At 35.2% G+C, this 15058-nt stretch overlaps 1 protein-coding gene across 1 annotated transcript in view; it reads left to right on the top strand.

The window, feature by feature from the left end:
• PDE3A (phosphodiesterase 3A) overlaps positions 1-14581 on the top strand; it is a 373613-nt gene extending 359032 nt beyond the window's left edge. Inside the window, exons 15-16 of the mRNA XM_027838672.1 lie at positions 6924-7173; positions 12436-14581. Coding sequence (XP_027694473.1) covers positions 6924-7173; positions 12436-12677 — 492 coding nt within the window. The 3' untranslated portion in view covers positions 12678-14581. The remainder of the gene's footprint in view (positions 1-6923; positions 7174-12435) is intronic.
• The last annotated feature ends 477 nt before the right edge of the window (positions 14582-15058 follow it).

Below are 15058 nucleotides of genomic sequence, written 5' to 3'. Positions count from 1 at the left end.
TAGAGAGATACTGTGTTTTAGCTTGTTCTGAGAGTAGAGCAAATCTATTGATTCACCACTTTCTCAAAAAGAAATTGGACAACAATTATAACCCTGACCTCATGTTCTAAATGATAAGGAGTGTTTGGATCAAAGGAAAGAATATCAAAAATCATTTTACCTATATCTTTTAAAATCAACAAAGTGTCCTATCTCTCAATCATTTATTCAATAGGCATTTATTTAACTAAATGCCTACTATGTTTAAGGCACTGGGCTACATGCTTGGTATACAAAGACAATTTAAAAAATCCTCTCTTCTCAAGGATCTATAGTTCAAGGGGTTCAGCGAGTTCATTGAGGAGATAGAGAGGCTCAGTAGAAAGAGCAATAGAGTTAGAGTCAGATGACAAGTTAAAATCCTTCCTCAGCCAGTTTTGACCTTTCTGGACTTGGACAAGTTCTCTTGGGTTTCATTTTCCTTATTTGTAAAATGAATGGGGTACACTAGATTGCCTCTGAGCTCTCTTCAAGCTATAAATCTGTAATCTTGTGATTCTGTGTGAATATCCTCTAGTTGTCATCCAAGGTGAATCTACTCCATAGCCTCCCATAAATCTTACCACTGGGAGGCAACCCAAAGTACTAGGGACCTAGCTCTTGCTCTCACCTATGGTTGCCAATAAAGCATGTGAACTATCCATGAGTAATACCTCATTTCCTTTTTTACTGGACCACTTTCTCTTTTAGGACTACCTTTTGTGATGACCTATTTTATGCCAGTCTTCTTGATTGGTAATGTGTTGTAGCTTATTCATATCCACTGTTGCACTTTTACATTATCCTTTAGGTGACCTTCATTTTTAATTTTACAACCATTGCAATGTTCCAAGACTGACAGCCATACAACAGCAGACGAAATATATTAATGTTGAAAGTCTGGGCTTTGTTTAAAAGAGAAGCTTTAGATTAAAAAAAAAAAGCAAAATGTAGTTTCCCAAAGGCAACACATTCTACTTTTCTCTTCCTCAATTATTGGCCCAACTGTATGTCCTAAATATGTGTTCTAGTACAGCTACTGTATGGCTTGTCCATCATAGTCCAGACAATAGGCATCCTTCATCCTGTTGAATTTCTACTGTAAATAATTATGGATTTAATTCAGGAAGCTCTGATATATTCCAGAGTTTGATAAGTCAGCATAATATCATCTAAAAACTGGCACAGTTTTGAAAACTGAAAGATCTCATGATCTGCTGTAATGTCCCTTAAATTTGGACCCCTTTCTGGATGTCTTATATGACAGTGGCAAACAGTTTTAACTACAATATGTTTTCCTGTTGTGTGCCTTGCTTGATAATAATAGTGAGTTGGCTAACAAAGTTGTTCCTGTTTCTACATATTTTAAGGAATTTTGTTTGATTTTGACATAAGCCTTAAGGAAACTTTGCTGACAGAAATTCTTAAGGTTGGCATTTTTATTTTGCCACAGGAAATGGTTTTTTGTTTTGTTTTGTTTTTCTACTTAACAAACAATAAGCATAATGGGGGTTGAACTTTTCAATCATATTTGTTATGATAAAGATATAGAAGGTTATTTGTGAAAATCCGCCTGTTCCCATTAATATACATGCTTTTTCATTCATTTCTTTCTTTTGTTTTCATGCAAAGCACATTTCTAAATTAGCCATGTCACCAAAAAACAAAAGCAAAAACAAAGAAAACAAGATAATTATACTTCAATTTTCATTCAGAGTTCATCAGTTCTCTCTGTGGAGGTGGACAGCATTTTTTATTATGACTCTTTGAAACTGTCTTGGATCATTGTATTGGTCATAGTTGCCAAGTCTTTCACAGTTGATCATCATTACAAAATTGCTATTTCTGTATACAATGATCTCGCAGTTCTCACTTTGCTTTGTATCAGTTTATGTGTTACAATTTTTTTTTCTGAAACCTCATCCCTATTAATTTCTGATGGCACAGTATTACTTCATTATGCCACAACTTGTTCAGCCATTCCCCAATTAATGAATATCTTCTCAATTTTCAAATCTTTACTAGGACAAAAAGACCCACTATAACAATTTTTGTACCTATGGGTTCTTTTCCTTTTTTTTTTTTTTTGATCTCTTTGAGGTACAGACCAAGAATATGTGCAATTTTATAGCTTTTTGGGCATAGTTCCAAATTGTTCTACTGAATAATTAGACTAATTCACAACTCCACCAACAGTTCATTAATGTACCTATTTTTCCTCATCTCCTCTAGCATCTGTCATTTCTAATGGGTGTGAGGTGTCACCTCAGAGTTGTTTTAATACTCTTTTTTCTGATCAGTAGTAATTTACAGCATTTGTCATATAACTATTGATAGCTTTGTTTTCTTCTTCTGAAAACATCTTGTTCATATATTTTTGATCATTTATCAGTTGGGGAATAGCTCTTGTTTTTATAAATTTGACTCAGTTCCCTATATATTTGAGAAATAAAGCTTTCAACAGAAATTTACCCCTAACATTTTTGATATTACTTCATTGTCTATGGTACCTTTAAGCAAAATATAGTTTCCCTGCTTATCTCTTTTTATTATTTCCATTTTTGCTTTTGCTTTGTCGCAGATCATGATTGCTACCCATGCCTTTTTACTTCAGCAGAAGCATAAGAGATTCAGCTCCAGTACTTTATTTTAACCCTGTATATGTCTTTCTGTTTCAAGTGTGTCTTTTGCAAACAGCATATTGTTGGATTCTAGTTTCTAACCAATTTTGATAGTTGCTTCCATTTTATGGGTGATCTCATCCTATTAACATTTAGTTATAATTACTGTGTATTACCCTTCATCCTATTTTCTTTCATTTGTTGTGCTCTTTCTCTTTTTATCCTATCCCTCTTCAAAAGTCTGTTGTGCTTCTGATCTTTGCCTCCCTTAATGTTATCCCTTTTATGATCACCCCTCTACCATATGTCTTTTCCCATTCCTCTTTTATTTCCCCATTTGGTAAAAATAGATTTCTATACCCAACTGAGTGTGTGTATCTGTGTGTGTATGTGTGTGTATTCTTCCTTCCTTGAACCAATTCTGATGGAAGTGAGTTTCAAGCATTACCCACCCACCCCCATTTTCCCCTCCACTATAAAAATTCTTCCTTGCATGCTTCTATTATGTAAGAAAGTAAGCTTTTATACCTCCTTTTCCATTTGGTCAATCCTACTTTTTCAGAAGTTTTTTCCTCAATGAATTTTTGTACCTCTTTTTCCATTTCACCTATTCTGCTAATTTTTTCTCTTTTACCATTTGGTAAATTCTGTTTTTTTTTTTAAGTGTTATTTTCTTCAATATTTTTATACCTCTTTTACCAGGCTTTTTAATATATTTTGGGGGGCATCACTCTCATTTCTTTTCCTAATCTTTCTTCTACCACTCTTATCTTTTTCTTTTAACTCTTGTGGGAATTCTTGTTGGGCTTGGATCCAATTAGCATTTTACTTTGAGGCTTTGATTGTATCCTTTTTCACATTCTTTTCTTCTGAGTTCATGTCTTAGTCTTCCCTGCCAACACAGTAGCTTTTTGTGGTCAGGTTTGACTTTGAATGTCATATTGAAGTTGGGCTCTGCCCACTTTGGGGTGGGGAGGCACTGTCCCAAGCTTTTTCATGCTGCTGTTTTCAGAGGTGGTTCTGGGGGATCTGCAAGTTTGCAGTGCTTCCAAAGTAGTGTGATATGGGGAGGTATGGTCACAGCTCTCCTGGTCTGTGCTCTGCTTCCCTATAGCCACAAGTATCAGCACTCTTCTTGGCCCTGGAACTGTGACCAGGTTCCCTGCTCTCCAAGAGAAACAACTGCTAATACTCCTCTCTGCCTTGAATCTGGGGCTAGAGGCTGTGCTTCCTTGTAAATGATCACCAACACTCCTTTTTGCAACTGTGACGCAGAACTGAGTATGGGCAATAGAGTTGCCAATCAGTGCCAGTTACACCTAGAGCCAGCAAAGGGTCCCCTGTCATCTGTTTCTGACTAATCATCCCACCCCCTTGCCCTATTTCAGTTGAGAGCTCCCAAAGCTGCTGCTGTTACAGCTACTATTGCAGTCCCCTATAAGACCCACAGATGGTGTTGTTTCCACCCTCTGGGCTAACTCCCACTCTGATGTTACTGACTTCTGCTAACCTCCTAAGTGGTTTTAGGCCAAAAAGAGTCTCACTCTGACCCTTTGTTGGCTCTTCCTCTTTAAAATTTGATTTTAAAGTTATTTGGAGGGTTCCCCTGGATGCCTGCCTTTAATTCATTATTTTTGCTCCACTCCTCCTTCACATACTTTCAAGAAGGATGTCCTCCATGTATTTATAGATTATTTTCATTAAAAAACTTTTATTGACCTTAGAAAGAAGTCCTATACATTAAAAAATTATAATATTCTCTTATTCATCTTTTATTTTCTAACAATTAGATTTGAGATTTTTCCAGACCTTTAGAGTCCTCCCCTTTCTTAGGCCCTTTGAAATATTTCTAAACCCTCAAATTATATCCCAGCCAAAATGGGCCACCTTTTTATCTACCAAGATAGTCTAATTGCTCTTCCCATCATTATTTTATTCAATACCTTATCTAGTTCCTAATATAGAATTTGGGGGGCCGTAGGGTTAGAGTCCAGATGTCATTTCTCTGATGTCCGTGACAGTGAAAGTAAATTATGATTAAAAGAAAAAAAATATTTGTATGTCTTCTCTATTCTTTGTTTTCTGCTTTCCTTTCAGTTTTATCATTAAATCCTTTTGCATTGATTTTACTTATTAGAATTTCCTGCCAAGCTTTCTTGATAAATTTATTTTTTTCCTCCATCAACTGTAACATTTACAGTTTATACGCTGAACTGGTGTTTGTTTTGAAAGCCACATCATTCTGTTTGGCAATGTTATTAAGGTTGATTTTCATTAGTTAAACTTTTTAGGAAATAGTAATAGTCATTTTGTTGTCTGTTCTTTTATCCTTTACCCATTTTCCACCATCAACTATCCATTTACAAAGGTTAGGTTAGTCTTCTATAAACTGTATTCCACAGTTTCTTCTTAGTTTTATCATTTCTTCCAGTTTAATATTGATCTTGATCTTTGATCTGACAAGTCATTGGACTGACTGAGTACAGATTTGGAAATAACTCACAGATTAGCAACCAGTTTGCAGTCTGTTAAAATACAGTCAATTTCAATTTTTAGGATGCTATTTAATGTTTGCCTTTTTGAGTGTCTCCATTTCTCTTTGCAAAGAAAGTATTTGTCACATACACACATACATAAAACATTTAGCATAGATGTGTCTATATGGATTATATATGTGCATGTTGTATTTATACATACATATGTGTGTATGTACATATGCATATATGTGTATATTATGAGCATATACATACATATGTAAATATGTATGTGTGTACGTATAACTTCTGGATAATTTACATGATTTCTTATTTCTTACTGCTGAATCATTTTCCAACTTAGTTTTGGCCATCTACCCCATCTCACCCTTTCCACTGAATTCACTAAGTATTAATTTTTCCCCATTTAATTGGAATGATCATATCAAGTTCTTTATACAGTTTCTTTACTTCCTTATCTTCTGTAACAAATATTGGTATATGAACTGAAATTATTTTCACAGCAGTCTTTTTGCCAATTATTATTCTGAGTCCTGAAATATCAAAAGACCATGTTTTCCCTGAAGTTGTTTCTTGTTGCTCCTAGACTATAAATGAAACGAGAATCCACAAAGAGGTTTCAGCTAAAAATATATTTCATAAGTTTTCCTTGGAGTTGCAAAAGAGTTGGTAGAATTGATTTTTATCATATGTCTAAAAACAATCCTCAAATGAAATTATATGTCGAGAGTTACTGATACTCATCATTCTTCACCTCTCTGTAGAATTTGAAACTGTTGATAGTATTCTCTACCCAGACATAGTCTACTTGTTTATTTCCATGACATTGTTCTTTCCTAATTCTCCTCCCTCCTGTCTGCCAATTCCTTCCTAATCACGTTTGCTGAATCATCATTCATATCTCTCCCCTCACCCCAACCACCCTTGTATGTGAGCATACCTAGATTCTCTCTTGAGACATCTTCTGTTCTCCTTCTGTACATTCTCTCAATGATCTCATCAGATCCCATGGGTTCATCAATCACCTCTAAGTAAACAATTTATATATCTATATATCCAGCCCCAGTCTCTTCTGAACTTTAGGTCCACATGAACAATTGGCTAATGCACACTTCCTTCTGAGTGTCCTGTAATCATCTCAAACTTAAAATGTCCAAAACAGAAATTATTGTCTTTCCTTCAAAAGTCTTCATTCCTCCTAAGTTCCCTATTTCTGTAGAGAACATCACCCATTCATTCAGGTTTTCAACTTCAACAAATTATCTCTTTCCCTTATTCCCATAACAGATCAATTGGCATCCCCTGTTGCTTCAGCCTCCACAATATAACTTGCTTGCATCTGCCTCCTCTGCATTCATGCATTCACTAATCTAATTCATAAATCCACCACTTAATCCATGAGCTATTATAATAACCTTTTAATTTGTTCCTTGCTTCCCATCCATCCCCTCACTAATCTAATTTCAACACAATTATAAAATTCTGAACTTCTTTGTTTCAATTCTACTTCACACCTATGATTTCATTCAGAAAATTTATGCTTTATTCCACTATGATAAAAAAATCATTAATATTGACAATAGTCAAAGATCAATAGCTAAAATTAAGTACTCAATTAATGCTTTTAAAAATGGACCAGGTTTAAAAAATACTCTGGACTGACTTAGATGTGAATAGCTTTAGAGTATTATTGAAATATTTCTTACTTATTGACTTGACTTCATTTTAATTGGCCCTTTTCACTTAACTATTTCCCTGTAGAAGAGTAATGAGGTATTCTAATTTCTAGGGTGATGAAGAGGCCAGCCTTGGGCTTCCCATAAGCCCTTTTATGGACCGTTCTGCTCCTCAGTTAGCAAATCTTCAAGAATCTTTCATCTCTCATATTGTGGGGCCATTGTGCAACAGCTATGACTCTGCAGGACTGATGCCTGGGAAATGGGTGGAAGACAGTGATGAATCAGGAGGAGACACAGATGACCGGGAAGAAGTAGAACCAGCAACTGAAGAGGAAACTTGTGAAAATGTTGAATCTGCAGGTAAATTAGGCATCTGTCCCCATTTGTATTTTCTCAAAGGCAATTCACATAAATGGAATCAAAGCATCAGCTTCTCAATTATTAAACATTCTGGCTTAAACATAAGCATCTCTTCTGGGTTTGCTTCCAGATATTCCTTCTCAAACAATTATGGAAGATGAAATTTACAGCATATGTAACATGTTATAATAATAATAGGGAGAAAGAAGGGAATAAGCATTGACATAGTACCACTCTGTGCCAAGGATTTTAGAAATGTTATCTCATTTGATCCTCACAATGAACCTGGGAGACAGAAGATATTATTATGTCCATTTTTATAGTTGGGGAAACTGAGAAAGAATGAGGTTAAGTGACTTGCCCAGGGTCACACAGCTATTAAGTGTCTGAGATCAGATTTAAACTTACATTTTCCTGTCTCTAGGCCCACTGTTTATCCACTGCACCACCTAGCTGTCTAATAATCAATCAGTTAGTCAATAAGCATTTCTTAAGACCTCACCATTTGTCAGGTACTGTGCTAAGTGCTGGGGATACAAAGAAAGGCAAAAGATAGTCTTTTCCCTTAAAGAGCTCACAATCCAATGGGGAGAAACCACAAAGAAACAAATATGTACAATCAAGCTATATACCAGATAAATGGAAACTACTTAACAGAGGGAAGGCACTAAAATTAAGAGGGATTGGGAAAGGCTTCTCAACTTAATATAATGTCAGTATTCTGTAGATCATAAGCATAAGTATTTATTTATAGTTGCTAAGGTAGATACATGGGTACCTGACACAAAACAATAAATCTGAAATGCCTTCAGCATCCCACTTTCACATAAATAAACCTGTTCTCTGATTCAGAAAGAAAAGTTTTCTTAGTGCTTTTTATCTCTTTGGCTCTGCATCTTTGTACAAAGGTTGTCATCTGTATATAAGAGCTGGGATTTATCCCTCAGTATCTCATCTGTCTGAAACATGAAGTTCTGCCTTTTCCACCTCTAGAAGCTAAAGTTTAAAATTTTGGTGAATGAAGAAATAACATTGGGGCCAAAGAAACTTCCATATTCAAATCACCATTCATGAACTGCTTACTTATGTTCCATGTTCCCTTGTGATATTGCCTTTTTCTTACTTTTATTCTCCTTCACCAGGAAATAATGACTCCCCCAAGGGTAAGTAAGCATTTACCTGTTCAGTGTAAACTGGCATATTTCATACCTCTTCTAGTAGTCAACAGAAAGTATCAATGAGTGCTCTCCTCTTTTGAGTAAATAACATCATGAGAATATTTTACCCACTCTACCTAAACTCCAAAAGCCATAAATTCCTATTCTTCCCACCCTTAACCTAGTAAATTATTAGAGTTTATTGTCTCTGCACTGACCTTTTACCTGTCCTGTTCCTGTGACAATAGTTCCCTTATGACTTCATCTTTTCCTCAATAGATTTTCAGAAAATCTCTATGACAATAAATTGCAGGTGAGCTGCTGATCTGTATCTGGGGAGGATCTCCCAAAACCAGTGAAATAATTTGTGCAGATTCAAGGAGAGGGAACATCAGGTATTTGAGAGCCCAGGCCTTTGAATCAAAAGACTTGGTTTCAAAATTGCAATAGTCATGTGTTGCCTGTCCGTAAGTTTCTTTCCTTCTCTTAGCTATTTCTCCTTTTATATAAAATAAAGATAATATATTTTACAGTATTTGCCTCTTGGAGATGTTAAATAAAGTGCTATATAAATGTGAATTTTCCTAGCTCCTAGAATAGTACATCACAAATAGTAGGTGCTTAATAAGCATTTGCTGAAAGGAATGAATGAATTAGTGAAATGTATTCTTTCCATTCTCATTCTGCTTCAGAATTCAATCAAAATTCAGTCAGAAAATATGTGCCCTGGCCCATTTTGATAATCTGGATTTTTTATAGATACCATAACTATTCCTATTCCTATTAGTGGAGAATGCATTTTTGTAACAAATGCAACAATTCATTATACCCAAGAAGATTGGGTATTAATTAATTAAATTAATTAAATAATTAAATTAATTAATTAAAATGTTTAATGCAACCTAGCCATGTAGAATTCTAGGGCTGGTAGGGATCTTTGAAGGCCATGTAGCTCAACACCCTTATTTTATAGATAAAAAAACTGAGACCTTGGAAAGGACAATGACTTTACTAAGGATTCTAAAGTGGCTATTGCCCTTTATTTAATTATTTTATTCTTTCTCTTATTTCAGAATTGGTATTGGCTTTAATTAATAATCATTTGATCTAGTCTGCTATTTGTATTCAAGTACAGTTGCAAACCTCAAATATGCTCTGGTATCTACTGAGGTTTAAAAAATTTGGATATATCCCAGGAAACACAGGATTAATATGCTATTCTGAGGAAAGAGAGGCTTTTAAAAATTCTCATAATTAAATCTGAAAGATTCCTGCAGGGGCCTAAGAACTTTCTAATGAAGCACTAAGCTGGGTTTAGGCTTGCAACATTGAAAAGCTCTTTGTTCACAGTTCAGAAGCTTCCAGTACTGAATAATTTAGTCCTTTAGACCACCTGCAGACTTAAATCTATGCACATTTTTGGGGTACAAACATTCTTGTGTATCACCTTATTAAGTAAAATTTACAGAGAGGTCGATTGCTGAAGTTTTAGATCAGTAACAAGGAAACCATTCCTTTCTACGTATGCTTCATGGAAAAGAAAAAGAACATTTGAGCTTTGTGTTAATAAATTAACCATCAGAAATCTATTTCCAAAACATTAATAGCTTAAATTGACATCCTTAGCAACAGAATGTCTCCTACAGTTATGACTGTATGTATGTAGGTGGGCCAAATAATTTACTTTTATTCTTTCTTTAACCAGAGAATGATCTGAATTCAGGTATACTATATTTGTCCAGCTATTAGCCACCTCTAAGTATAGACCACAGGCTAAACATGTAATCACTTTGAAAAGAAAACACATACACACACACACACAGAAAAATAGCATTAATTATATGCCATAACTATAACATGTGTTACATGCCATAGCTGAGGGGAGGTAAACACTATTTGGGCCAATATGTAAGAATTGGGTACTTTATAATATAATAAAATTCATTGAAGAAAAGCATAGAGTTTTGATCTGTAAAAGTCTCTAGAGGTCTAGCCCAAACCCTTCATTTTACAAATGAGGAAACAGGGCTAACCAGAAAAGGGAAGTGATTTGGAAGCTATCTCCTGTATAATTCTCTTGTTTTTTTTTTCTATTACCTTCACATATCAATAGTTTCTTAGAAATATTTAACTATACTACCTTTCCTAACTAATTCTGAGTCTTTCCTCCATGAAAAATTTGCCTTGTAAATGATAGAACAATCAAGACATTTGCTTTCAATTGATTGGTTGATTACTGTCAATTAGTTAGCAATTATTAAGCACTGACTATGTACTATACCAGAGGTGATGAACCTGCTGCCTCAAGGTCACATGTGGCCATGTAGGACCTCAAATGGGGCCCTTTGACTGATTTTGACAAATCTTTGTTCTGTGAAGTTTGGATTCAGTCAAAGAGCCACGCTTGAGGACCTATAGAGGGCCACATGTGGCCTTGAGGCAGCAGGTTCCCCACCTCTGTGTAACTAGACACTATGCTAAGCACTGAGGATGCAAAGAAAGGGAAGGGAAAATAAAACACAGTCCAAGCTTTTAAGGAGCACCTCATGCAAACAATTATGTAAGACATATACAGGATAAATTAAAGGTAGCCTCAGGAGGAAGGCACTAAGATTAAGGAGGACTGGGAAAGGCTTCTTGCAGAAGGTAAGACTCTAACTGAAACTTAAAGAAACTTAGGAGGTAGAATTGAGAAGGGGAGAGCATTCCAGACATGGAGAGAAAGAGTGAGAAGATGGAGTGTTAATGTGTGAAGAACATCAAGGAAGGCAATGTCACTGGATCACAGAGTACATGAAAGAAAAGAAAACTGGAAAGGCAGGAAGGGGACAAGTAATGAGGAGATTTCAAAACCAAACATAGGAGTTCATATTTGATCCTGGAGGTAAAAGTGAGTCACTTAAGTTTATTGCATGGGGGATGGGGAAGAATATAGTCAAACCTATGCTTTAGGAAGATCCATTTGACATTGTAGTAGATGATGGACTGGAGGTAGGGAAGACACTTGAGGCAGGCAACTAAAAGGCTATTGCAGTAGTCCAGGAATGAGATGATGAGTTTTGCACTATAGTGGTTTTAGTGTCAAAGGAAAGAAGGAAGCATTTCTGAGAGATGTTATGAAGATAGAAATAACAGGACTGGATAACTGATTGGATATGGGGTGGGGTTGAATGTGAGGAATGAAGGATGACAACTAGGTTGTAAGCCCAGGAGATTGGGAGGATGGTGATACTTTGAGCAATAATAGGTAAAGTTAGGAAGGTTAGAAGGTTTTTGGGGAGTGGAGTAGGGAAGGAAGATAATGAGTTCAATTCCAGACATGTTTAGCTTAAGATAGTTACAGGACATCCAGTTCAAGATGTCTAAGAAGCAGCTACTTTACTAAAACTTAAGAACCCAGATTTCTATTCCTGTCATTCTAATAACTTTCACTTTTATTATTTGTTATAGTTTCTTCATTAAATAAGAATTTCTTGTCAATTTTTTGCAGTGGATAAGCTATATGAAATTCTCATATTTAGAATATGGAACCAGGGAACAGTCTAAAAAAAGAGGGTTATCTCATATTCAGTAGAGTTTGGATATGAGAACCATAAACTAAAATGTATCAAAGTGACTAAAGTAAGCATTTGGTTATTAATTACTAGTATTTAAAATATCCTGGCCAGTTTGAAATGAATAGCATCATTGCATAGTTGGAAGCCTGAAAAAGGCACTTATTAATAGGTTTTTGCAATTGGAGTAAAAGACGTAACTGCCTCATTCAGCCACTTTTTAAAGATAACCAGGTTTATTAAACTGATTTCCTAATGAGCACATAGAAAATGTCCTCTTTATTGTTTCTATACAGAAACTTACAAACCAATGTGCATAAAATATACAAAATTTCAAATATTTACATATTAGAATTTCATAACTAGATCATGGTCCCTAAATGTAATATTCTCTTCTATACCTGGAATATGCAACCCTGAGTTAAGCATGAAAAAACACATATAACCAGACGATACTAAAATCTTGTCAGTAAACTAAATGAAAGACAGAGTGATAATGAATATTATGTTTAGTCTTCCCCAAACCCAAAATTGGTCTTAATATTTTTCAGGACAGCAGACATTCAAAAGGAGGAAAATCTACTGCCAAATAACTCAGCACCTCCTTCAAAACCATAAAATGTGGAAGAAAGTCATTGAAGATGAGCAACGACTAGGCAGTGGGATGGAAAAGCTAAGTCTAGAAAAACCCACCCTGCATCAATCCTCAGAGCAAATCCAGGCAATCCAGGAAGAGGAGGAGGAAAAAAGGAAACCAAAAGGAGAGGACACAACTACAAATCTGACCCAATGACAATTCACCAAGCATTACTTTAAGCCAGATTGACTTGTGCACAGACTCCTTGCAAGCCAGCACAACATTTAGACACAACACTGTAGAAATGTGGGATAACACACCAATGGCTGTTTCACTTGGAATGTTTTTGTCAGGATTTTGTGTTTTGTTTGTGTTTGTGTTTTTTTTGTTGTTGTTTCATTTTTTTTCAGTGAGGTATATTGCTTAAACTCATATGCTCAGAGAAGCTTTCTCACTGCAACACTGGCTTCCACAATTTTTTTTTTATTTAAGGAAGAAATATATGCATCTGTGTGTATGAACACACACATGCAACACCCAGACACAGACACACATATAATCACACAGAGCCAGAGTTATTGTTTGTACACTTCTGCAACATTCATATAAAATATATAATGGTCACTATTACAGTGCAAGTCATAAAAGGGAATTGTGCTATCTGGCACATTTGTGTGTGCAGGTACACATGTGTGCATGGGGTTAGGAGTTGGGAAAGGGTATGCTTGAGTGTGTGTGTAGGGGAGAGAGAGTGATCATTGAGAATTTACTAGATTAGCTGTAACATGTGATTCAGCACATGTGAACAAACATAAGGTGCCAGTATTAAGAAACTTACATCTGTAGTGATGGGAAGCAGACACTATAATAGATGTTCTGTTTTGAGAAGCAATAAAATCTCCCCTTGCAGTAGAAGGTGCATTCACTGCTGTCTTCTTGCCAGGGCCATGTCACTGGCAATACTGCTCTTGCGCCTTTTAGAGGCATGCTATGACCAACCTCAAACCCATGGAAGCACAGGTGCTTTAAATACAGTTCAGCCAAATGAACATAGGAAAAATGGAAGTGCATACATGCAATCCGTTTACCAAGGGTTAAGGCAACAGATGAAGACAACATAGCATTCTTTATTATTTAAGGAAAGACCTGTGATCAAATTATCTAATCAAGTTATTATTCTAGCCAGATGTAGAAGAAGGGTGGGATAGACAGGAGGCTAGAGAATAAATTACATCTTTGCAATTATTCTCCTATGACTTCCATATTTCTTGTAAAATTTTAAGCATATTTTAGGACACAGCTATAGAAGAATGAAATGTTTCTACCTGGTTACATGGTATTTTTAAATAACAGGAGAAGTTTTATGTCTTAGTAACTAATAAAGATTGGCTTATTAGAGAGGCCAGTGATAACTGCAACTACCCAGCATCAAAGAGTAGCATTACACCTGCTGTGTGATATGGGTTATCTAGCTTCAACTTCCAGGCTTTGGGTACACTATTGTGTTATTTTTAACAAAGAAGGAAATTATATAGAGATTGGGCCTGATATTGAGGTTTTTTTTTTTGTTGTTGTTGTTGTTGTTTCCACACTTGTTTATGCTGTGAACCAAACCCCTTTTTAAGATTGATACTCACTTTCGATATATTTTATTTCATAAAATATTATATTTGTCAATAATTAGTTGTTACGGTGTAAATATAAAGAATTTTTTTGGTCCTGTAGATAGTATACTCTTAAAAAAATAAAAGGGGAAAAGGGACACATTTTTATAAAGTTATTTTTTTATCACCAGTTTTATACATTGTAGCCATCTCCAACCCCAGCGATAAAGTTGTGCATAGTTAGCATAGAGCCCTGTGGCTACATGCTGACCTTTGTATTCTAATTTAGGATCAAAGATGTGAGAAGTTTATGCCAGCTATACTGATATTCATTGAAAATTTGCCAGTAATTTTTGCCCACTAAAATAATTAGCTTTCTATATTTTCTAAGGTAGAAGACAATTAGGTGTTAGTCAACTCATCTAAAAGGTAACTTTACTAAGTCCCTGTCTTCTATCATTTTTTTGCTTATCACATAATGCTTTCTGTGGACCTGCTGACAATGCAAAAAGAAAATAGAATTTGTTTTCTTATAAATACATTTATTTGTCTCTTCTTTTTCCATTATTCATAGAAGTAAATATTTGCATAAAATACCTTTGTTTCTCATAAACAGATCTGTTCTCCTCAATCAATGATTTTGCAATAATCTATGGTGTTTTTGTAAATAGGCAATGAAATAAATAGCAGAAAATACCATTTCTATACTATTTTCACATTATGAGAGGGGGAATGAAAGAAAACAGACATGAAACAAATGTTTATCTAAAGCACTAGAATAGATTTCAAATATTTCAGTATTTTCTTTTTTTTAATTATGAATGTCTTTACTATTGAAGTGTACTGTTTTGATTCTCCTTGACATAATGGCCAAATGGCTTTATTTTTTTCACAAATTATTCTGAATCCAATATGCTTCTTACAGGGACTTTAATCATTTGACTGTGCAGGTAGATTTTTTTTTTAATATGGTTTCCCAGCCATTGCTTCTGA

The sequence above is a fragment of the Vombatus ursinus genome, unplaced genomic scaffold (genome assembly GCF_900497805.2).
Source record: "Vombatus ursinus unplaced genomic scaffold, bare-nosed wombat genome assembly UNPS02014830.1, whole genome shotgun sequence".
NCBI classification, from domain to species: Eukaryota; Metazoa; Chordata; class Mammalia; order Diprotodontia; family Vombatidae; genus Vombatus; species Vombatus ursinus.
Note: the sequence above shows the minus strand (reverse complement) of the source record. Positions and strands in the feature narration are given on the sequence as shown.